The following is a 26,372-nucleotide window of genomic DNA, read 5'->3' on the forward strand; positions in this document are numbered from 1 at the left end:
CTGACTGAGTGACTGTATACGCCAGTAGAGCTGCGATTGGACCAGAGCCCTGTCATTCCCAGAGCAAATCCCCTCTGACTTCCCCTCTCCTCCTTTCCTAATGCAGGGCGGGAGGGAGGGGAGGGGAAATGTGCTCTGTGAGTCTTTCTCTCTCTCTCTCACTCTCAGCTCGCTCCTTGCCACCTGTCCTTGACTTTACTCTGGAGAGAGACGGAAGCGAAGAGCGGCGCTTTGTGCACTTCTCCTCCTCGTCTGTGTTCGGTTGCACACACGTGTGAGCCACGGATTCTGTTAATCTCTCTCTTGTTCTCTGTCTCTCTCTGTGTTTCCCACCCCGCCTGCGGCGCTTCAGCGGAGTGGCGAGGTGAGAGGAACGCTTGTCCTCGGCCCGGCGGAGCTCCGATGGGAGGCAGCGCTGCCTCTGGTTGGGACTGGGGATGCTAGGCGGGGGGAGGGAGGGCCTGTTTGAGCTGGGACAGCAGCTTCAGCAGCAGGGGGAGCATCAGGCCTCTCTCCACTGCTTCCTCAGCTCCCTGCTGGGACTCACCCATGTGCAGAGCTTCACCTCTCTGCCCAATTGTCTTCACCAGGTGAGCCGGCAGCAATACACACACACATACCCCCCCCCCCACACACACACACATACCCCCCCCCCCCACACACACACACACACACACACACACACACCACACACACCACACCACACCACACCACACCACACCACACCACACCACACACACACACACACAACACACAACACACAACACACACACACACTACCATACAATATACATGTCATACATGTAGTTATCCATCACACATGTGCAATACATTGGAATTGTACACATTTGCTCATTTGATGAATGGGTGAATGTAATGCACCTTGTACAGCACAGAGAAAGACGCTATACAAATGCAACAAATGTATTGCACATTTGTTAACTCAGCGTTACTCATTGAATGTGACATCATTTAGCACATATTGTATAGAGAATGAAAAGCACAGATTATACGTTCAACCTCTAACATCAATGTCAAATGTGACATACAGTTTCAACACAATGCAGGTTGTTCATATAGAGCTCTGCTCATTTGAGCCTCAGAGTTGCATGTGTGTGACTGGTAGTGTGATCTATGCATCACTGCTAAATGAGCTATCCAATATGCACCACTGTCCCATTGATGGCAACCACTTCACAACATTCATAAATAGTATCCATGCTCATTGGAGACTTGCCGTGTTGCGGACTTATATAGCTTTGTTTTATGGTATGATGTCATGGCCATGAATGTATATACGGCATTTCCATGTTAGGCCATACTGTATAGGTTTAGTTCATTTTATTGCTGCTGGTATTTTGCAACGGCTACGTTGTTGTAATTACTATTTAAAAGCCTCTGCAGAAATATCCCAAATCAAAACATAGCCTTTACAGTACGTCAGAGTAGTGGAATGCATGGCATGATGTTGACTAGACCCCAGGGAGAGAGGAAGAAAGCTTAGGTTTGCTTTGCCTGCTAATGGCTTCACACATACTGTATCATTGCTGTCAGGTAGAAACCTTGTATTGTATGTTCAAAACCGTTACTTGTCAAGTGTTCCAATGTTTCCAATTATTATTTTGTCACACGCTCCTTTTATAATGATTTTCATAGGTTAAATATTTATACGAGTAAGACGCGCGAACGCGGGAAGCGAACGCACTCAGCTCCATATATGGGCACAAAAGGGGCCAGGTCCACAACAAACAAATCACTGGCCCCTTTTGTGCCCATATATGGAGCTGAGTGGACCTGGCCCCTTTTGTGCCCATATATGGAGCTGAGTGATTGCTGATGCAACACACTCCATATTTGGATAGCGGGACAGACAGACAGACACACAGACATGATCTGCTAGGTCTCATAGTAAGTGCTCACTGCGTTCGCAAAAATCCACACACAGACTTAACCACTTTTAACCTGTCATCCCTATTTTGGGCACGTTGTTATATAGGCAATAGTACAGAATAATTTGCGAAATTAGCAAATGTACAAGATAGTATCGATAGTGTCCTCCCTGAAATTGGCAGGTCGGTGTTTTCAAAGACTATAAAAATGCTACCCAGTGCCTCCCTGCTTGGCACCCACTCAGCATCAAGGATTAGATGGTACCCAGTGCCTCCCTGCTTGGCACCCACTCAGCATCAAGGATTAGATGGTACCCAGTGCCTCCCTGCTTGGCACACACTCAGCATCAAGGATTAGATGGTACCCAGTGCCTCCCTGCTTGGCACACACTCAGCATCAAGGATTAGATGGTACCCAGTGCCTCCCTGCTTGGCACACACTCAGCATCAAGGATTAGATGGTACCCAGTGCCTCCCTGCTTGGCACCCACTCAGCATCAAGGATTAGATGGTACCCAGTGCCTCCCTGCTTGGCACCCACTCAGCATCAAGGATTAGATGGTACCCAGTGCCTCCCTGCTTGGCACCCACTCAGCATCAAGGATTAGATGGTACCCAGTGCCTCCCTGCTTGGCACCCACTCAGCATCAAGGATTAGATGGTACCCAGTGCCTCCCTGCTTGGCACCCACTCAGCATCAAGGATTAGATGGTACCCAGTGCCTCCCTGCTTGGCACACACTCGGCATCAAGGATTAGATTGGGGTATTCCCTGCAACGTGACTAGCATCATGTCCAGGGGGTGTACTTGTCACGCTGCCTCACACTACAGAAACAGGAGATAGGCTTCTGACCTATGGGCCACATGGCTCTGGAACCATTGTTTCCCAGGGGTGCTTACTTACAAGATGCTGAAATGGCTGATCTAATTTAATATAATCGATCCTTCCATCAAAAAATGCTGATCACTAGCATATTTTAAAACAGGCCTGAAAATCATGGCTTGTACTGTAGATTGGCTATTTTCACACTTTTGTTCAATACTGAACCAGAATCAGAATCAATATTGTCATAGGTCATGATTACCACAGGTTTACACAAGTAAAAAAGTGGGTGAAATTTGTTTTCATGCGAGTTCTATCGTATTGTTATTTCCATAGAAAGAATGACTCTTACGCCAGGGCTCCCCCGGGCGCGTCCGCGTCGCGTTAGCGTCGCGTCTCCGTCAGCATCGGGAATGTGCCCTTTTAATCAATGGAGGGTGGCTCCACTGCCCGCGTTGCGTTGCGTTGTGCTGCGTTCAGTGACTCAAAAATTGCCCCGGTTAGTTTTTTGACGCACGCACGTACCCATAATAAATAAAAGAATGTTGCTGACTCGCAGTTTTCAAAAGCCCGCGGTGGAGCACCTCTAGCGTGACATTGACGTTGTCATGACGCGAGCAGGATGCGACGCGTCGGAGACGCAACGCGTCCGGTGGAGCCCTGGCGTCAGGCATGACTGCCAGGTGCAACAAGCTCTTGTAGCACCCGTTTTTCGTTCGTTTCTGACATTCTTTTATTGGTTCAATCACTGTCTTTTATGGTTGTCCTCTGGCTCCAGTTAGCTCATCATACTATTAGCTTCTGTTGCCAGGTCTCGTCCCGCATTGCGGTGATCAGAGTATGGGTTTTTATGCCGTTCAGACTAGCATTGGCTTAGGAGGCAGCCAATCATGACTAGGTCGTCCTTAAAGTCGCCACTCAAATGTAGTCAAATGTAGCAAATGTAGTCCAGGCGCTTTTCAAGCACCTGGCAAAAAAAGGGAAGAAGAAGAAAAACTAACAATGATCTACATATTTACATATCTACATATTTACACATAGTACCTGAGATAAGGTATAAAGGTTCGTGAGCATACAGTATAGCAGCAGATGTGTAGCCTGCTGTGCATTCTGGCAGGTTTCTGGCATGGTTTCTGCCCGTCAACATCAATATTATACTGTACAGTACAGGATTGAGAACGATGCTGGAAATGAATTATTAAACATTTTTCCCATATGCATGTCTGTTTTTATGTGATTTACAGATTGCGGAACTCTTCATCACAGAAAAGAATTGTATCCTTTTCTATCTAACTAAGGGAGTAGAGGTACACTTTATCGCTATTATTCTTCATGTGAGCATTTTCTACACTTTTGCTTTCAGCCTCCCCTGAGGCCTGTGAGTGCTAGCAAACCAGGCCAACTCTAGAATTACAAGTCTCTTTCACTGAGGCTAACGTTGAAAGCATCGTCAGTAGGAGCAGGCATGGTAAATGCCAACACAAAGTGAGTGGTGTGGAACCTAATAGAAAAAAGGGCAAACTCTCTCTGTGTGTGTGTGTGTGTGTGTGTGTGTGTGTGTGTGTGTGTGTGTGTGTGTGTGTGTGTGTCTCTCTCAAGCTGTGTGCCTATATCTCTTAAGAGGATTCGAGAGCCCTTATCTCTGTGCTGCACTGCGCCGGTGCGAGCTCTCATTAACCTGTATAATGTGCTGCCTTCATTTGGCATCGCCTTGGCATTGCTTGGATGGACCAAGCAGTGTAGTGTAGGGCACCATGGAGCGAATAGTGGGGTGTCATGTTTCAGGTTATATAACCCCCGTGTCGCTGGTCCCCGATACTGAGACACTGCTGCAACACTTTACGCGCCAGCTCATGTTATCTACCTCGTTGAGACTATGCCCTTCACTACCCATATCTCCCAAAACAGGTCGATTTGCTAGGCTTCACTTCATCAATAGACTGTTGTGTGCCTCTCTCTCTCAGAGTGAGGACCTATCAACTGAAGATCCCCGTTTATCATGGCTATAGATTATGTCTTCTGACAGTGACATTATGAATAGTAAATGATGGAATGGTGTCATGTCATGTCACCGGTGGCGTTGTATGAGTGTTGTAAAGTACCATGTTACATTCTTTCACTTTTAGTGTAATGTTACAGTCATAAAATTTAAATTTTAAATTAACTGCACGCTACAGAATGGATGTATTACATTTTGAGGGTCAGTGGAAGTAGAGAAGTCGAATTTAAAGAATGTATTTTATAAAAATGTATAAATATTCACAGAAAATCGCATTGTCTTCATGTAAATTAGATTTCATGAAGAGTTTATGTTTATGTTAAACCTGAACATCATTCAGGTTTAAGAAATTATTCCTAAACCATTATTTATTCATTACGTTTAGACGAGCAAACACTGAAATAACATGATCAAGACGTTTCATTGTATTGTCGACAACAGTTCTCATGAGCAAAAGACGAGCTTGGCCAGTTATGTTGTGGCCTTTGTGACTGTCGTCTAGGGAGACGGGTTAAAGGTCAGTGTGCTGTAACATTAGACAAATGGATGGGAATTTGGGAGTCTCACAGGAACTGAGATTGTATAACTAAAGCTGGCTAAGTGTTTCATCATTGTATTGCTGGTGTGTTTGGGTTTAACCCAAACCTGACGTAGAAACAAGGGAAAAAAATAAACACTGTGGTTCCGGTGGTGCGTTCTGGTTGGTGTTGCATTGTTTTTGTACTCCACATAATGCGAATCAGTTAGTTTAATGCTGCGGATGACGGTGTGAAGGCAAACCGCAGCAAATTAAATATGCAAGAATCCCAATTTCCCCGCCCATACCTACCGAAGTATTAGGTGAGAATGTGACCTAAGTCTGTCCGTCCGTCTGTCCGCCTCCATGCAGTGCAATGCATGTTGGGTTACAGCCGGTGCATGATGGGAAGCTGAGGTTCCGGTCGTTGCTGATGATGTAAAGCTCCTACCGGACCAGAAACCCGAAAATGGTATTGATCCCAGGGTAGTTTAACCCTAGCATCCTTATTCCGGGATAAACATTATACAGAAAATATCTGCAAATGTGACAAAGGGGGAGGGGGGGGGGGGGGAAGGTGCATGCCTATTATAGACTATGGTCGATGAAGTATATATAGGTTTTAAGTGAGAAATTCACATGACCTGGTGGTGGGTGTAATCATACCTTGTGCTGACGCCTGGCTTTGATCCACATGAACACATTGAGTGAGGCTAATATTGGATGTGTCATTATGGCTTAAAGTCTGCAGGGCTGCTATCAGAATTGGCAGTATCTTGAGGTGACCTTTGTCCTGAGCCAAAAAGGCTCTCACACTTGGCTGTGAGTGTTTATTGATGTCTGTTTCATGGGCAGTACATTGATCTGTCAATTCGACTTTGATCTCAAATAAAAGAAAGATTACAGTAGCTGATTGCCTTTGTTGTTGTTTTGACGACAGGCTAAAATTATCCAAGTAGCCACTAGACAGCTGAAGCACCTCTTCTCTGTTCTGACCTTTGATTGCTGTTGTTTCTAATCCTCTGTATACAGTAGTTCTGTTCATATACTCACCTTGCTGCCAGGTGACTCTCCCCAGACACTGATTGCTCCTAGCCGCTGGCGCTGACACAGATTTAGTGCATTTCTAATGATACTACAATTACTCCCTCAGGAGGATTTGCTCAAAATAACTCTGTATAAATAGTGTATTGTTTTGTTGTCGATACATATCATTGGGATATAATATCGATATATATCTATATACGATATATCGTTACATGCCTACTTAAGGGTGGATTGGTTTTCAAAGCAGTAGGCCTATTGTAGGTTAGAGGCTGTGTTCTAAAGCTCGATCATCTGGCTACATCTTACATGTAATTTCTACTAACAGTAGGTGGTGCCCCAAGAGACAAACACAACTTTTACAGAATGGGTTCCCAGATTGGGCTATATATGAAATATGCTGAGCTATTGCACCAGATCTGCCTGTCAAATCTTAAATTGTATGTATTGTATATCAATGATATGTGCCCACCTGTTCAATTGTACAGATCAACAGTTTATATCCCTCAGTAATTGAGGTTGAATATTTCTCACTGCTTGCATATGACGTAAAAACAAAATGGCCACGTGTCATATGGCCATTGCCATTAGCTATCAATAGTCATTCAGCATCCCTCTGCCTTTATGGCTCTACTGTTTGGTATTACCCACCAGCAGCAACACCTTTTAACAAGGTTAATACACGTTTATCTTTTTTGCAAGGTTTGTCATTCTTTTCATTCGCTCAAGGTAGGTCTGTTGCTCTACTGGAAGAGTCTGTCTCTTTTGTACTGTTGCTTTTAATGAGGTTTCAACTCAGGCGCGTCGCTAAGGGTACGCGCAATACGCATAGTGCGTAGGGCAACAAGTCGCCAGGGGCAACACAATGAGCAGCAGAAAACCCCCCTTTTCTTTTTTTTCACGTGTTCCTCCTGCAACGCTACTTGCGTAAGACAGTTGCGTGCCTCCACTACACCACGGTGCTCTGCTCTGACACAGCTGTAGTTGCCCCTCCCTCTCTCTCCCGTCTCCACAGTCTGGTATACTGTCAACATTATTTTGTTTTGAAACAAAAGCACATCCCCGCCGGTTACAAGAGAAGGAAATAAAATGAAGGAAACAGAGAGGGTTTCAGAGGGTTTTAGAGAGGCTCCAGCATGATGCATCACTTGCAAATGTGCAGGTATGTTGATGTGTTCAGACAGACAGTGACAGACAGTGTCGTCGTTAAGCAGCTCAACCCAAGGGGGCACGGTGGCACAGTTGGTAGTGCTGTCGCCTCACAGCTAGAAGGTCCTGGGTTCGATTCCCGCTCGGGGCACTGTGGGTGCTGGCGGCGTGTTTCCTCCTCCGCGTCATCAGTGCCCATACCCGAAGGCGGGGTTGGCGAAAGGGCCTTTCTGTGTGGAGTTTTCATGTTCTCCCTGTGTCCCCTAGGGTAGATATCCTGGTCTCTAAACTGCCTCCCCCTGGCCAGCCGGGGCGCCTGATGGAGGGGAAAGGAACTGGTTGGAATAACGTGTTCCTTCCACGCGCTACGTCCAACCAGGGAAACTCCCCCCTGTCAGGTGTAAAGGAGCAACTTGGACACTCAGGCATGAAGGGAGCATGAGTTAAGTCCGTTGCTTTCCCCAGGTTGGCGGAGGGTGTGTAGAGCCCAGGATCACAGTAGATGATTGGCACAGGGGTGAAAAATGGGTTACAAAATCGTGGGATAAGAAATATATATAAAAAAAAAAAAGCAGCTCAACCCACAGGTGACAGGAATGACGCTGTGCTGTGCTGTGCTGTGCTGTGCTGTGCTGTGCTGTGCTGTGAGTAAACTGACTGGCTTTCCGACATCCCTTTCTCACAATCTACAACAATAGATTTGTTACTAAAATTAGGAGGCGAAGTGGCAACGTGGAGAGCAGATATATGTTTTGGACAAACAGGCTAGGATTGGTGTTGATTTGTGTCAAATGGAGTCTGTATGACTGAAAATATATTAACACCTCTCGGTGGGAGAGGAGTTATTGTGTGTTTTGGACAGGAGATAGTTGTGAGTAGGGCAACCAAAATGTCAGCTACAGCCCTGTTTCAACTGTACAGTGCTTTTGGACGACAACAGGTGTCGTCCCAAAGCACTGTACAGTTGAGACCTCATTAAAAGGTGGCAAGATGAGAGAACCCAGCTGTTATGGTTTTCACTTGACTAAAGATAGAATTTACTTGCCTTTACATGTGCCGTTAAGTAGGTAAGTAGTGTTTATTTTAAGCCTATTGTCTGTGCCAATGGTCTTTAAGTTCACCTGTCAAGTCTAAATGGTGTCACTTTACAGCGGGAGGTGTTCTCAGTTTGCGGAATGCCTTTGTGACAATAAACAATAGCTCTATTTTTAGTGCCTTTGAAAAGCTGTATCCTTTTATGGAAAATAATGGGGTGGAACACTGCAAAATAGTTGCATTTGAAATAGAGATAAATCCAAAAAAAGAAAAAAAACGAATCCATTTCAGAATGTATCTTGTAAATTGGATTCATAATCACATTATTATTACATACAATGAATGCTTTTCTAATGCTAATTGAATGTGGACAGCTCTCTCCTTAAGCTAGAAACAATACTGGTGTGATCACAAACCCATCAGTTGCTCTATTGACCATCAATAACAGAAGGACTTTATTTACTCATTCAGTGTTTGTGAATATTGCGTCCAAATGATCTTCATCTTTATCATACTGGTTAGAAATATAAACTAGACTTGACACCCCTGAAAAACCCACCAAGGGAACAGTTACACATACAATGTAGGTGGCTGTGGCTCAGGGGTAGAAGGTAAAAGGTTCCAGGTTTCAGCCCTGGCTCATCCCGGCTTAATCTTAAATAAAATTGTCCTTTAGTAAGTCACTGAACCCCGAACTTCTAGGCTACCGATAGTGTGTGTACGGCCCGGTGACCATAGAGTTTTGACTCTCCATTAGTTTATTCACATACATGTATTAGCTTTCATGCTAAACCTTTTTATTTCAAAATCCATATATCAAGATTTGGGACCCAACAGTCACTGACATTGAAAGCTTGCATTTCTGTTTTACACCTAGAACAATAAAACATTGTAATAATGACAAGCCTGGCAACAGGTCTGTTTGTGCTAACAACAACTAACTGAAAAGTGACACTGATCCTTCACCCATAATATAAACAGATGAGAAAGCCCTGCAGTTCATCCAGGCTGAGAAAATGTTCTACGAGGTGGCACTGATTGAGCTCACCGCCCTTCAGGGCAGCACAGGCAAGTACGCTACCATGTTTTCTACCGTAACGGATGCTTATGGAGAGCACACAGTACAGAATCTATAAGTCTGTAATAGGTTGAACTTGGATCTGGTTATTCTTTTATTGTTCCTCTCTGTCTAGATTCTAGATGGAGAGGAACAATAAAAACAGACAGGCAGGCAGGGATATTCAGTGTTGGCACAATACGGTCTCATCAGAAAATGTACTAGGGATATATTTAATAACAGACCATAACAGCACAGCATATAGTCTACCTTCTATTACATAACTAGGGTGGGGAGTTTAATTGCTGGTTGTTTGGAATCAGCAGGTCTGGGACGTTAAGGAATACACTCCCTGCTCACTTAACAACCATTGTTTCTGCTGCTAAAAGATTAACAGCTGATCTGATGTGCTTGTATCGGCCAATTCCCATGTGTGAATAATGAATATATAAATTTATACTGTATAAATGTTGACCTAGGGTGTTGCTAAAACAAAGCTGCCCACGTCTGACTTTACGTAACCCGAGTTAACAAGACGCCAGATGGTCTCGTATACAACAGAGTGTAGATTACAATGCCGTTGTTGGTGCGAAAAGCACTGCCGTTTCCACCGCGAGCAAAACGGAGCTCCGCTTTGACCTCCGTTCTTTATTTGCTGTAAATCTGGCAGAGCTCTGAGCAAGCAGCCAGCCATTCATCACCTGCTGCTGCTGCATGCCTCTCCAGACGGCTGGCTCTTGCTCTCCCTCCGTCTGCTGCTGAGGCAGCAGCAGCCCGCTCTTGCGTGGGCCGGTGTGGAGGAGTTAGGAGACAGACGTAGTGGAAGACAAATGGCTGTTCTCGGTGTTATATCATTAGCCGCTGTATGGCACCACGGAACACCGAAGCCCCTGATTCAGCACTACTCCCTTGGATCGAATGCTGGTCGTCTCCTGAGGAAGTGCCCAGGACGCTGGCATCCTGCTCGCTCACCAGCCAGCCACACTGTACATTCCTGAATTTAACTTGAGTGTACAAATGTAATCAAAATGGACCTGTAGGGGTCAATTTGGTTATATTTGTAGACTGCATCCCAATACCCGCAGTCCCGCAATGAAATATACTGATTAATTCTACCAGTATGCTGGTGAAGGCAAGCCCATTATCTGATGATTACAGTTATGTCAGATGAGTTGTACCTCAGCAATTTGATCCTGTAGTCTCCTGATAAAACAGCACATGGCGCCACAATCATATTCTACATGCTTACTCAGAGCTATAGCTAATTAATCAGTATATTTAAGTGCAGGGCTGGAGGACAGGTCAAACCTCCAATAATATATTACAACAGTTCAATATATTACAACATTGATACAGATAATTTCACTGTGCAGTGTCTTTGGCACCAGCATCTGTCTGCTTTATACTATTTCTATTGTTTACCAGCAGGCTTGAATGAGGACATAAATAGTTCTCTTTGTGTGCAGTGTGTTATAAGTCTGTTGTGTTGTGTGTGGGTGGGCGTGACCAGAGTAATTAGCCTGGTCCACTCTCACCTGATGGGCTGTGGTTGCTGTGTGTGTGTGTGTGTGTGTGTGTGTGTGTGTGCGTGCGACGCCGTGCGTGCATACGTGCCACAGTTCTAGTGGGCGTGGTAAGTGGGCTGTTTGACTCCCATATCCTCTTGTCTCCGGTCCTCAGTTGGCCCTGCTCTGCTGTCCAGGCTTTACTTGCATCACCACACAGCTCTGCCAATCGGGGCAGATTACCTTTTTTCCCTTCCTGTTTTCCCCCTCAAACATGGTAGTATAGACAGAGAGATAAGGTTTGCTTTTTTACTGTGACTCCATGCCCTGCGTGTGTGTAACAGGGCCTCACGAGGAGGCCACGCTGGGCTCGGCGGGATGGACCACCCCAGAGGAACAGTCGGAGCAGGCGTCTCAGGCCCAGAACCTGGAACGTCTGGCACAGCTCTGCATCATGAGCAAAAGGTAGGAACCAACTGATGTGTTTGCACAGTGTTCTGCTTGTTTACGGTCATCATTTAAAATGAAACAAAATCTTTATTATAGAGGCGTATTGGGTTTGTCATTACAAAGTTTAAAGGGAACTAATGGTAGCATTGTATTGCATGTGTCTTATTCAGTGTGACTCTTATTTTCTGATATTTTTGGACATACATTAGAGATAAATAAAGGAGCCCATAGATAGAGAATTATTATTATTTATTATGTATGATTTTGTTTAGTTGTAGGCAAAATAAACAGTGGACTGCTGTTCATACCTTTCTGTCTTGTTTGAAGACTGGAGGAGTTTGTTTTTAAAGAATTTTAGCTTTAAAAAACATACACACACACACACACACACACAAATGGGTACACCTAGTATGTATGTACTCACAAACCTTGTCAGAAGCAACTTTATCTTAATCTTTACTATTGTTGTTTTTATTGTATGTTGTATTAGCACAGTATTTTGCAGACTTCGCCACAATAGCATTTCGCTGCTTGTACCTGCTGTATAAGTAGTGATTCTTGATTCATGTATGCATGCACACACACACGTGTACACACACACGTGTACACACACACACACACACACACACACACACACACACACACACACACACACACACACACACACACAAACACACGCAGAGAGACTCCCATACCAAGTGTTTGATTTCTGGTCACCATGTGAAAAAGGCAGAGTTGAATTTCCTTGTTGAGGTGGAGAAAAAAGACACCGTGCACTATTTGAGTTTCGAGTGTTGCCTGCAGAACACATTAACTGGATCTGGTGTCTCCTGTTGCAGGACTACTTTGTTAGGCCATATGCACATGCACACACTTTTTTGTATCCACCTGATTGCCTGAAAGGGTGGTGGAGGGCGGAAGGTTGCACGAGTGGAGCGTTCCGGTCGGGTACGGTCATTCGTCAAGGCATGAAATCTAGTTAAACTTGAATGAGATGTACTGAGGGTGCATGACTGTACCCAGAGTCTTGGGTTTCTGGGTAAATAAGGACTAAGCCAGAATTTGCTACGGCTCTTTAATTTCCTAGAGAGGGGAATATAAGAGTTGCGGTGGTTGCTAATTATTGCTAATGCCTCTATGCCCGCAGTCAAACCTCTTATGGACAGGAAGTTGTAGTCCTCTCAGTAATGTGGTAGGAAGTCCTTTGGGCTGGCGAAGGGCTTCTCTGTCTCTGACGATCGGATGTCCTCTGAGGACCTTCTGAAGCAGTGTAAACCAACACCTGGCCATTACTAATTGAAGACAAGTGTAGTTTTGGAGCAGTGATGCTGACATCTGTCACACTAAACAGCTCTACATCCATACACACACCGACACGTGAGGGTGGTGAATGTCCCTGGCTGGCACTGCCTGCATGCCGGGAGATATGAGAAGAACAGCTGGTGCCTGTTAAACGTGCCACATTACAATACTAGTGTGTTCACCTAGCTTAACCCCAAAGAGCAGAGGGCTGGTGCTGGTGGGGCACAGTCTAGTAAACAAACCTGTAAGCGCCATGCCTTTGTGTAATTCTCCCTGGAGGCAATTGGGACAGTTGGTTCTGGCAGAGAGAGATGGTTTCCACTTCCTCCATAAAGCAGGTCTAATGCCAGCAGTCTCATCCCACTCTAATCTCAGCACACATATGATTCGATTTGTCATTCCGCTCTGCCCCAAACACTGAAATAGATATGCCTGCCTGACAATACAGCATGCAACACTGAGCTTAATTAAGGTCATCCTTTGTGGGCCTTTCTGAAAAGATGTATTTGAGGTTTAAATTGAACAAGGGTGCCCAGAGCAGAGGTAGATTTCATCTCATAACCTGGATTGAACCCTATGAGAGTGATGGATTGCTTTTCCTTTCAGCAGATGTTTTTGACTCCACAGAGACACACGGAGCAAAGAGGAAATGAAACCTCTCATCTTTCTTTTCTTTCAGACCCCACCTTGCTTTGGAATACAGTGGAAAGGTATGTGCTGTAGCCTGTACTCTATGTACTATACTGTACTGTATCTTGCCTTCTGCATGTGTGCAACAGCTTTTCAGATATTTGAACAGATTCAACATTCAACATCACCCTAATGACCTCCAGTCATTAATAATAATGTGTCTCACAGGCCACTAAGATCCACCAGAGAACCTTTGGTAATGACCACCCCATAACAGCCAGGAGCCTGGAGCTGTTGGCCACTGTCTACGCTGAGATTGGCAAAACGGAGTATTCAGGTAAACACTCATCTGTGTTAAAGTCAACATACCAGCCCAGCTTACCAGCGTGGCCTGGGAGGAACCTCTGCCCTGCATTTTTCACAATGGCCGTTGGCCTGTTATTTCGACCAAAACTCACACATAATCGGTACACATTATCTCTGGGGTCATCTGATCAAGATTTATGAGTCTGAATTTACAGATTCCATTAAAATTGACTGACTGTCTACCAATGTTTGAGACCTGTGCTCCGAGCACTTATTATCTGATATGAAGTACCCCAATGGAAACCAGCTCAGTGGCCTTGTGGTTAGTGTCCGACTCAGTCCGAGTCCGACCTGATATTGGGAGGTCGGGGTTCAATCCCCGGCCTTGTCATACCAAAGACTCTGAAAAATGGGACCCAGTGCCTCCCTGCTTGGCACTCAGTCTGCTTGTGACATACTAGCGTCATGCCCAGGGGGTGTACCTGTACATCAAGCAGCTTCACGTCACGCTACAGAAACAGGATAGGATCCTGCCCTATGGGCCCCATGGCTCTGCAAGGCTCTTCATCTCATGAACGTGATATCTCAGAAAGGCCTGGAGGGAATTTAATTCAATCTGGCACAAACTTCCACTCAAAGATGATTTGATTCAAACATTTCACTGCTTGTACCTGTATGAGTATAAGTGATAAATAAATCCCTCGTGATTCTCTCAAAACACCCCAGGCTGTTTTGAGTGCAAACCTGCAAATTGTACAGCACAGTATAATAAGTACAATACTGACATAACTTTAAAAGGAAGTTATGTTGGTACTGGGCACATGCAATCAGAAGTCTGCAGTGTTTTCACATCACCTTTTAATTGATTGATTTTACGGATTATAAGAAAAACACGAATACAGAGGATAATGACAGGTATTTCTAACAGGTATTTCTAACATTGTCCAAAGCAGTGTTGCATCGTTACTTTCTAAAGTAATTTCGTTAGGTTACTGCAACAAGATTACCTCCTGATAAAAGTAACTTTGCGTTATTTCTGCGTTACCGACAAATAAAACCCAGAGACAGAGAGAGCTCATTCATTCAGGAAATGGTGCAAAATGTGGAACTGGTAACTAGGTTCATCTAGGTAACAGATTACTATAGAGCACCGAAGTCCTGACGTAACTTGCTCATCCCGACGATTCCCCTGGTTCGCGGAAGTAATTTCTCTATGGAGAATAACATGGGGTGATCTTAATATCGTCTACTATAAGCGTTGTGGTCCAAAAATAAACAAGCTGTCTCGGCGTTATTGTTAGGGAGGTGTCTCTGTATCGTTTGCAACAGTCAGTCACTCATATATGATACAGTCGCTTCTAGCGAAAATATAACTAATTCAGCAGCAGTAACATTAGCGTTTTCTCTCAGTCAGTTGATTCTTCATATCCATATGAGTGAAGCGGCCGGGGTGACATGAGGCGATCTAAAATCGCCTCAATGGGGATTTCAATGCAACTAAACAAATATATGAACCTGGGGACTGACGCCCTCTACTGAAAGTGACGTCAGACTTCGGTGCTCTATAATTGCAAACTAACTTGTTAAGTTACGCCATTATCAAAAAAGTATTCCCGTTATATATATCGCTGTTATTTATAACGCCATTTCCATTAAAAAATCCATAAAAAGTCCTTCTACATTGTAGAGGAGTAGCTCTCTAGTCCACAACACACACACACACACACACACACACACACACACACACACACACACACACACACACACACACACACACACACAGCAGCAGTGTAAAAACATTTGGCTACAGTAGCATACATTATTCACTCGAGGCATTTTACAAGAACGCACACTGGCCCTTACTGTAGTTATGCTGAGTATGGGCCATTTTATCTGAGAACAAATATTGAAGAGCATACCCATTTATAATATTGTACATAATGCAGCTGCTTCTGTTTTTCTACTCAGAGCTATATCCTTCTGAATCCATCACTACCAACATGAGTTTGAGGGGGTGCATTTATTTATTTATGATAGATTGATAGATTAACAGAAGTGAGTGACTGTTCCAATATTTTTGCTAAATATGATACATTTGTCTGAGATATAATTTCAGCTCCATTACAAGAGACTTTATACACAATTGTTTTTGAAAGATTCTCATTTCCAAGCTTATTACGGTACACTTTCTAATTCATTACCAAGAGTGTTGTGCATAACGATGTGTTAATATGAAATGTTTTATACTTTAATGTTGTCCTCCCCACTTCCGTTTCGTCTTTACATTATATAAATATAATCAAAGCATATCTTGCTGCTTATTAAAAATAGACATTCTTAAATACAATTTTAAGATATTTTACGAATTTTTTGTTCTCAGATTTCGTGAGGTGTAGTAGTTCCAGTAGTTCTCATTGTTAACACCATGTCTTTTGAGGTGTACAGAGAAACAGGACAGAGTGCTGCTAATGCTGCAGTTTACATACTAGCTCTCTCTCCTGAGGCATGCATGACAGAACTGGTGCAGAACCTAGAAATAGGCCATGCAGTTGCTCGATCAATATTGATTCATTTCACATTAACAATGTCTAGTTTAAATGTTTGTTAACAGTGTTCTGGAGCTTCCGTTCAGAATGTGATGCAATGTCACAAGCAGATCTACAAACTTGTACATCTACTATTTTTGAAAAGCCAAAGTATAAAATGATGTGGTAAATACTGACACGGATGCTTTCGGTGTATTAATGTGTTAAGTTACCTACTCTGTTTCTTACAGTACTTAGAATATACACAGTATGCAAATGGTTTGAAGCTTGTTATTGATTTTAGATGACGAAGGTAGAATCAAAACAAGGCAAAGGTCAGAGTACAGCACATGGGACATAATGGTCACGTGGAGGTCTTCCATGTACAATGTGTCTGCACTTTTACTGACCTTTATGTTGTATTATACACAACGGATTCCTTTTTGACCCAAACATGGTTGTAACTGAGGGTTGTTTTCTGTGTTAGCAGCTATGTGCCTCTAGATATACTCCTATCAAAGTCCACTGTTAACCTATCTCACATGTTGATACCTTTTGCATTAGTGACAACTTATTTAAAGAAAGGCTAAGATTACAGTTAACGACATTATGTTACAATTAAATCAGATCAAACAAATTGAGTTAAACATTCCCTAAACCCACTCTGCATTTACTGAGCTCTGCCTGGCAATGACACAGTTAACCTTGTCTTTTCTCCAAATGGTCTGTCCTGCTTTGCATGTTTAACTTTGCCTTATCGTCCGTCACTGAAGCGCTCAGCAGACTCAGTGTGGTTGTCAGTGTTCTTCACTTCATGTCCGGTCATGGTTGTCTCCGTAGACTCGCTGGGTCAGTGTGTGTCTGCGCTGTCCAAGCGCTTCGCCGCGGCAGAGTCCCTCAGAGACACCGTCAACTGTCTTCCTCACTCTCACAGAGACAAACGTGCAGATGTACGCCACAGGAAGGAACCCCACCACCACCAAGAGGTAATTTATTTTCTGCGTGCGCGAGTGCGTGCGTTGTTGCGGGTTCATTTCAAGTATAGAGAGGAAACCCCAAAAAAAAAGTATTTCAAATTGGTCAACTCTGTTATAGACAAATCGGATAAAATGAATTATAGTTAATATAGTATAGTACACAATCGTGTAGTGTAGGTAATATATTTTGGTGTTAAAGCTCTGTCTATATTATGGTTGTTCAGTAACAGTGTTAGTCCCAGACAATACATTTTGAGGTGAGTTGCCAATTCATCCAATCAGGAGAGAGTACCAATTTATCAGCTTCAATTTTGTCCGCTCATTTCTTTGTCACCAATTTCACTTGTTTATCCAATATCCTGTATATAAGTTATCTCCTGACTGGATACAATTGGTATCCTGACCTGAAAATGCATGTTCTGTTTATTAACACGAGGACGGCGCCAGCCTATTTGGTGCCGGCCTACTCGGGGCCATGCATGCCATGAACGAGGCAAGACATATCAGCTGTTTATTCCACAAAATAATTGATTGATATTTATATTTATTTACAATTCTCCTGAGTCAAAAGTTCATGCACGCACAGCCCTGGACTAATCAGTCACTAATCAGACTAATTTGGAGAAGGGGCTATAGGGAGGGGGAGTTAAGAACTCAGAATCTCAAAAAGAGACTGTTGTTTAAAAACGGTATTGACAGGAAACAACAAAGCAGAGGAGAAAACGGCACAGCTGGGGTAGTGTGGGCGAGGCATCAAGGTGACTGCGGCCTCAGGACATACCGTGTTGATTGTTGAGGGGGCAGAAGACCGAGAGAGGGGCCTGCGTGGCCTTGGCCTTCATGGCTACATAAGGAAGTGACAACGCCACATTTATACTGTAGGCATATGAGGGATCATATAAACCATTGTATTAGCCATATACTGTATTGTTATGTCTTACTGATAGCTGTTTGATTGTGCTGCACTGTTATATTTACTCTAAGTTTGGAAGTAAAGAAGAGTTGTGTTTATGCTGTGTCATGGTTTGCTAATTCACCAACACAATATGTATATATATATTTTTCTCCCACTCAGCCACAATGAATTACAAAAGCAATAACATACTAGGTAGGTTTCCTTAGAGTTTCCTTAGAGTAGGCCTATATTAGACTGGGCCCATATATGAACTAGAAATGCACTCTCTCGAGATGCCAACTTGCGCCTTGCACACAAGTAGGCACGCCATGAAGTGTGCTCACCACTGCTGGTAGTGGTACGACTGCTGCTCTGAGTCCTAAAGCTCTCTGCTGCTGTCTGGGTACGAGTGCTGCTCTGAGTCCCTATAGAGCTCTCTGTCTGGGTACGACTGCTGCTCTGAGTCCTAGAGCTCTCTGCTGTCTGGGTACGACTGCTGCTCTGAGTCCTAGAGCTCTCTGCTGTCTGGGTACGACTGCTGCTCTGAGTCCTGGAGCTCTCTGCTGTCTGGGTACGACTGCTGCTCTGAGTCCTAGAGCTCTCTGCTGTCTGGGTACGACTGCTGCTCTGAGTCCTAGAGCTCTCTGCTGTCTGGGTACGACTGCTGCTCTGAGTCCTAGAGCTCTCTGCTGTCTGGGTACGACTGCTGCTCTGAGTCCTAGAGCTCTCTGCTGTCTGGGTACGACTGCTGCTCTGAGTCCTAGAGCTCTCTGCTGTCTGGGTACGACTGCTGCTCTGAGTCCTAGAGCTCTCTGCTATTCTAAATCCTTTAGACCTGTTATTGACCTTATACCAACCTTGAAACGTACTTTAGTTACCTCACCAAGAACAGTGGTCACCGTCATACATACATACCCAGCCGATCGCATTACTTGCGCAAATAATTATATACAGTATACTGTACATGTAAGAGTGTCAGTGTCAAGATAATTAACATAGTTACTGCCAGATCAATCTGGGACCCCATCTGCAATTTTTTTTTTCTTTTTCCCCTCTTTGAATTTGGAGCTCTGAATCTATCTTGAGAGATTAGTGACAGACAGACGTAGGACAGATTACAAAGAGATTACAAAGATTAAAAGTTATAATGCACTTTTGCAAGTGTGCCTATGTCTAGCCTATGTCTGATCCCTACGCACCCGTCTCTCAGATGATCAGGTGTTTATTAGACGAAAGAATAAATGTTAATAATGAATATGAAAAGAATATAACAATGACAGTCTGAAGGAACAATAACAGTAGCAGAAATATCAAGTACAGGACACACGGTCATAAATACACTCGTTTAATACAGCCAATACTACAATACAATGCTGTGCCTGCCTCCAATTCCTTCCAAAATACCTGTACTGCAGTGTTAAAAGCGCCTAATGAGATGCTTTTGAAACTGTGTTTGACTCCTAGTTTGACTTATTTTTGTCAACATGTAAAGGTCTGTGCCCATTATTCATCTGCTCGCTTCACTTGCAGAGTGGCACAGCTATATGAGGAAGTGACTACACCACACTCCCATTATGTATGAGGGATCCTATAAAACCATTAACCATATTGTTAAACTTGCCAAAATTAATTACAAAAGCAATACCATACTGTAGGTTCACAAGTATCCTTAGAGTAGGCCTACTGTATAGACTGAATAACTCCAAGCCTCCAAGTCTTTCCCCAAACACTCAAATGCAGGCTTTGGGCCAAAGGAAAGGCTGCAAACCTGGTCACCTCGTTCATGCCCTCCTATTAAAGGGGTATGGTTTGAATTCACAGTGAAACATGCTTTAATAATCCTCTATCCAGGTATCCAATGGTAAAGTCCCCACCTCCATACTAAAGAGGCCAAGTCCCAGCTGTGGTTCCGACCCAGAACCCACCAACAGACGGAAAGGCGAGCGGCGGGTTCGATTCAGGGAACCTGAGACCACTGTACATGGTGAGCATGTGGACAAAAACCATAGCGGGCGTTGTGAGCTTGTAGACCGATTATTTGAACTATTTTAATAGTAAAAAATGGCAAAAACATTTGGTGGAATATGCCTGTATGATTTGGATCATACAGGGGCTAGAGGGGCTCTGTAGTACCCGAGAAAATGTATACAATCCTTACGAGGCAGTTTATTACACAGTTGAATTAACACTATTTTACAATAGCAAATAGCTGTTTAACGATTTTACAAAGCACTGGTTTACAGTGTATAGATAACATAACCTAGTACAAAACTAGTATTCACACTAGTCTGATATGGACATAAGCAAAATATTTAACTGCACTCATACAGTAACCAAATTAATTTGAGTTTGATAGTAAATAAGATCCACCTTTAGGGGGTCTATAGCTGCCTTGCACTTACAGTAGCAGTAAAATGAACAAGCCACAGAGATTGCATCATAAACTTTTGTCCTTTGGGGATACTGTGTAGCCTGTAGCAGTTAATGTAAGGCCGGACTGAAAGTACAAACATGGTCATTTGATTTATTCTCTGTGGTTAATTATGCATGGAAATGAGACTGCATGGAGTCTGTTTATGCAAGATGCAGCCTTTATGAAGGATGTTGTATACCGTATGCTGTGCAAGCGTCTGTCTGTCTGTCTGTCTGTCTGTCTGTCTGTCTGTCTGTCTGTCTGTCTGTCTGTCTGTCTGTCTGTCTGTCTGTCTGCCTGCCTGCCTGCCTGCCTGCCTGCCTTTCTGTCTACCTGCCTGCCTGCCTTTCTGTCTACCTGCCTGCCTGCCTTTCTGTCTACCTTGTGGCGCTCCGCGCCTGTAACACTCTCCTACGCTCATGCACGCACGCACATGCACGCACGTCACGCAGACAAATGGACACTCACGTGCCCGGGCGCTACGAGAATGAATGAATGAATGGAACGGGAGCGCGCTTGAGGAAGTGAGCTGTTGACACTAAATAAATATATCAACCCCTGGAACAAACAGTAGACACACAATAATACCATACAGAATCATAAAGGAAACACGCACACACAGAGGACTTCATTTAAGTGAGCAGTGTATTGTATATTCAACAGTGAACCCAAACCCCAAATCAAATAATAAATGTTCAATGTTCAGTTCCCACGTCACGTCACGTGTGAATCAATATGACGCTCAAACAATGTTCAGGCACGCAGCACCAGTATCCGACAGTTTATTCACCGAGTGTTCCCCCAACCAAATAAAAGAACAAAACAATGTCAGTCCGAACGTCAGACAGTCCCGGTCAGAGCGCTGTGTATTAAATCCCTTACTGACAGTTGATGACGCGGTTAGCGTTTCCTCATCTTACGATCGGGGGTGATCCACACAGTGTTGTCAGCGACGCCAGCGAGAACCGGGCGTCGGACGAGCAGCCACGCTCCGTCGGGGAAATCACTAACACTCACTTCTTGGATGGTGTTGTGTTGACTAGTCCCACTGCGGGCTACAAACTATGCACTATTGTCTCTCACAAGCCAGAGGTAGGCTACAAACGGACACGATCAGCGGGCGGCCGAGTTGACAGCTCTGTGTCAACAGCTCACTTCCTCAAGCGTGCTCCCGTTCCATTCATTCATTCTCGTAGCGCCCGGGCACGTGACGTAGGAGTGTCCATTTGTCTGCGTGACGTGCGTGCATGTGCGTGCGTGCATGCGCGTAAGAGAGTGTTACAGGCGCGGAGCGCCACAACCTGCCTGCCTTTCTGTCTACCTACCTGCCTGCCTGCCTGCCTGCATTTCTGTCTACCTGCCTGCCTGCATTTCTGTCTACCTGCCTGCCTGCCTGCCTGCCTGCTGATCATGGCTGGTCTGCTGTTGACTGACTGGCCTTTCTTTTGTTGGCTTTACAGACATTCCATACTATGACTGTTTAGGTGGTAAGTTTGTCTACAAAAAACTCACTAACTTCTGCATGAGCACTAGTGTCAGCCGCACAGATCTGTTTCTCCCGTCCATCCATTTACAGAAACATTTGTCATTCTGTGTGGGGAATTGTTCTTACCCGACAGCATGGATTTTGTGTTTACACTTTACAGTATTCTGTTAGTACACAGATTGTATGGCAGCACTTCCCATATTAACAATGGGTACACACAGTGGTGGACAAAGTACTCAACCCCAGTACTTGAGTCAAAGTATAGACACTCCTGGTAAAAGATTGCTCAACTACAAGTGAAAGTTGATTGTCAAATTTGTACTTGAGTTGTATTTTTATACGTTTTGGTCCATTTGGTCACTTCCTAGAAATATAGTGGAGTTAAAAATACAATATTTGTCTTTGAAATGTAGTGGAGTAGTCTTTTACGACTTTCACTAAAACTTAGAAAAAAAGAAAGAGAAAAATCAGTACTGTCCACCACTGGTAACAGGTAAAACTCTGCAACTTACAAAGTGCTGGTTTCACTGGGCCAAGAGGATATGGGGAGAAACATGCATAGTACACGCCTAAATGAAACGGCAAATGAAACATAGATGCCTCATGTTACAGCCTACGAGACTACGCCGGCCCGCCCCCACCTCGCTCTATTCACCTGCCTCTTCCTGCTGATGTCATTTCTGGGCGTGGCCATGTACTGCACGGACCGCCGACGCCCACAGCGAATGTGTGAGGAGCTGGAGGCCTCACTGGCCGTGTACCTGCTGCACATGAAACAGGCTCTGTGGGGATGCTGGATATGGCTGACCATGCAATGACTGAGACCGACCACAGGGGGAGACATGGAGCATTATATAAATCTCTTCAGACTCCTCTTTCACTGTCCTTGAAGGTGTCCGGACTGGCCTACAAACACCTCCTCGGCCATTCAGCAGGCCCCTGCTGCACTATCTGTGGTGTTGAGAGCAACTGCTCTCATAATGCTATGAGGATCAATGCATAATCCCAGAAATATGTAGCTTCCATGCCTGTATGTACTTAGGTGGTGGGTAAGCCACGTTTGTTCCAAGTTCATGACATTTTGCACATTATGCAATGTGGATGTTACCATTGTGTTCACCAAATGACAAAAAAATATTTGATTTATTTATTTTTGTATTTCAAGTTGACACTAGTCTATTGTATGTGAGTGAATGTTTCCATGGAATGCAAATATTTATTTTATCACACATCTTAACTTCATTAAATGTGTACATCACATTTGACACAGAACTGAATCAAACTGAATGCTGTATATATGGTACAGTACACTAAGGACTATCACAATATTCAGCCTTGTAATTGTACATAAATGAATGTAGAGATATGACTGGCTTTGAATTGGCACCAAACACATTCAAGATGCTCAAATGTGAAAACTTTTGTTCCAAGAGATATGGACACATCACCAAGCCAGATTGAATGATTAAATGGCAAAAAAGAGAGAGAAAGTGTTACATAGTAGTCCATGGTACATCTGGCCATGAATACTGTACGTATAATGTCAAATCCTGAGTGTTGATTAACTTCCATTTGTACACTGTCTGAGTTACAATTAATGAACACTCTAGATTTGACTGAGTAATGATAAATTCCTAGTTGGTCTAAGGAGAAACTCTTCAGCACAATAATATGAATTATCTCTCCTTATTGTCTATGCTCAAGGTGAATGAATGCTAATGCTTTTGAGAGTTCATCTTTATAACTGCTTTAAATGCCACAAATGATAACCTTAAATGTTATTTATTCTTCTATACTGTATATGTGCAATTTGTGCATTAAGCAAAAATACCCATCTTTTCATTATTTAATTTTTGTTAAGGTTTTTTGTTACCTATTACATTTCTATTTCTAAGGTTTTTCAATATTCCGGTTTTAATCTTGATGTCAAATGCTCATCAAGCTTTAGACAATTTGGTGGTCGCTTATGAAATGTTTTATGATAAAGAAGAAAGAAGTAGAATATGCTTTTTGTGGAAGTTTATTAGAATGAGGCCAAACACAGAAATCATATACGGAACCAGTTTTCTAGTTCCATTGCATATAGTTTGTCACAAATACAATTCTGATAGCCAAGCTACCAAACAAAAAATGTTCAGTGTGGAAGCACATTACCATGGTCCCATCTGCTTTTCATATCCCCCTCTGGTCATTCATTTTTATCACGGGATATGTTTTATCCCTGCTTCTGGTCTAACTGAATTATACATACCGGTATATACATTTCCATTTGGGAAATGTAGACTGTCTCTTATGTTTCATATTTATCAAAATGGGTCATAATTTGTCTTTTTTTAAATTAAATTAAGAAAGTTTTAAATACAAAAATAGCTGAATTAGTATGGTCTACATGTTTACAACACGTTGCAATGCAATAGCTGTGAGCTTGTAGATTTATTCGTCGTACAAAGATGTATATAGGGCTTAAGTTGTTAAGAAAATCTGTTTTTTCTTCTCCAAATCGAACCCTTAATAATACCTCTCAGTTTCAGCAATAATGCCTACTTTCCAATAAAACATAATTCTTTATATAAAAGGTTTCACAGAACACATAATAGCAACAAAATAGCATCAGAATACTTTGAGGGCTTTCTTTGCACTGTCAGACTGAATTGTCATTAGCAATAAACCAATATCCAGACAAACCATGGCCTGTATAGTATACTGTAGGCACAAGTTAGATTAGCTGCATTTCACAGCTGTCAAAACATTTTGACACTTTGAAAGAAGTGCCTTTCTGGATGGTTTTCTTATCGCTAATTTGTACATCATACGACCATATCGCTCAGCAAAAAGAAACGGTTTTCAACTGAAAAACAAATGTGCAACGTGTTCGCACATTTCATGATGCAACATTTGCATCGCGTTTATCAGTTGCAAATGTTGTTCTTGGCGAGAGACACAGCCATACGACAAAGTATAAATTAGGCTTCAGTTACTACATTTTTTATGATTTGAATTGTTTTGAATAAAACTGTCATTACATACCAAAGTCGATGAGGCAGTGTCTTGCTTTCTTCGTCAATCAGCATGGTAGTGTGTGAGGTGCGTGTTACAGGGGAATGGATGGAAGATACATGCCGGTATTAATATACAGTATGTGTATCACAAGGATACCGGAGAACTCGCCAGTTTTCCAACTCGCCGCATCCAAAAGTCTTCATCAATGTCTTCATCGTTATGCTAACATGCTGTCTTCATCAGTGTAGTATGTCAAACCCACAGATATTATAATTCAGAGAAACATTAGCAAATTGCGGAGTGTTGCGGAAAAATTGCGGAGTCTTAAAAAAAAAAAAGAAAAAACGATTTGTTATAGCCCATCGGTTTTTGATTTGTTTTGAAAAATTGCGAAATTGCGGAAATTGAAAATTGCGTAAATTAAAAATTGCGTAAATTGCGTAAATTGCATTATAGTTCAATTACAAAGTTCAAATTATTTTGTGCAATTAAATGGTCATAATGATAAAAAGGTGGGTATGTGAATACTAATGATAGTACCAATGATTTCAGGATATTGTTTACTAATGAATTACATTGTTTCGGTACTTTGGTGTTTAAACTTTAGCATTCCTACTTCATCTTGTGTAAACTCTAAACAACTATCCTCTCTCTCTCTCAATTCAATGCAATTTAAATTAAGGTGAAGTAAAACTAAGATGCACTAAACCGCGGCGAGTTGGAAATCTGGCGAGTTCTCCGGATACCTATCACAATACACAGTACTGGTGTGTATCCTACACTCCTACAGTATAAAGTACAAAGTAAGAGAAGCCCTGATTTGATCACACTAAAGCATTTCGGAGTAGACGTTCAATATATTAAAGTAATTCCAATACCTGTTTCTCAACATTATAAAAATCAGTATTAACACTGAGGAAGCACACATAGGATGCTGCAGCATGCAGAGAGCTCACCATCATGTTGTAGTGCCTGCCAGGCAAGCCTGTATCAACAAACATGTGGTGTTCTACCAAAAAAGAAAAGAAAACCTACCATAACATCTACAAAACCCACCCTATTAATTTGCCATGCTTTTAGTCCGTGCAATAAAACCATACATAAACACAACACGAGCCATTTTAAGCATCCTCTGAGTGAATCGTGTTGCTAAATAGGGAATCGAACTGTTCTGGGTTGCAAAACAAAAACAAATCAATTATCTTTTAAAACGAAAGCATGAAGCATTTCCCTTTGGTTCTATTTATAGTCAATGGGAACAATAAAGACAATTGATCTGATTGTCTTGACAGGCAAACAGGTCTGGCAAACACGAGAAGTGTGTGTGTGTGTGTGTGTGTGTGTGTGTGTGTGTGTGTGTGTGTGTGTGT

The 26,372-nt window shown here is 43.1% G+C and overlaps 1 protein-coding gene across 2 annotated transcripts; it reads left to right on the plus strand.

The window, feature by feature from the left end:
• The first annotated feature begins 217 nt into the window (after positions 1-217).
• On the plus strand, positions 218-26,180 carry cUnh14orf180 (chromosome Un C14orf180 homolog). 2 transcript variants are annotated; one of them, XM_080783130.1, is made up of 10 exons: positions 218-590; positions 3,957-3,987; positions 9,438-9,524; positions 11,363-11,483; positions 13,450-13,480; positions 13,629-13,737; positions 17,072-17,217; positions 19,955-20,087; positions 21,977-22,003; positions 22,615-26,180. In XM_080783130.1, exons 1-10 carry the CDS (start codon positions 438-440, stop codon positions 22,818-22,820), a joined length of 1,044 nt encoding a protein of 347 aa, XP_080639256.1. In that variant the 5' UTR covers positions 218-437; the 3' UTR covers positions 22,821-26,180. The 2 variants fall into 2 exon arrangements, with proteins under 2 accessions (XP_080639256.1, XP_080639257.1); XM_080783131.1 differs by lacking the exon at positions 21,977-22,003 and having other exon boundaries at positions 22,615-26,179.
• Positions 26,181-26,372: the final 192 nt, after the last annotated feature.

This window comes from Protomyctophum bolini (genome assembly GCF_963924005.1).
Source record: "Protomyctophum bolini genome assembly, chromosome: 15".
In the NCBI taxonomy this organism is placed as follows: Eukaryota; Metazoa; Chordata; class Actinopteri; order Myctophiformes; family Myctophidae; genus Protomyctophum; species Protomyctophum bolini.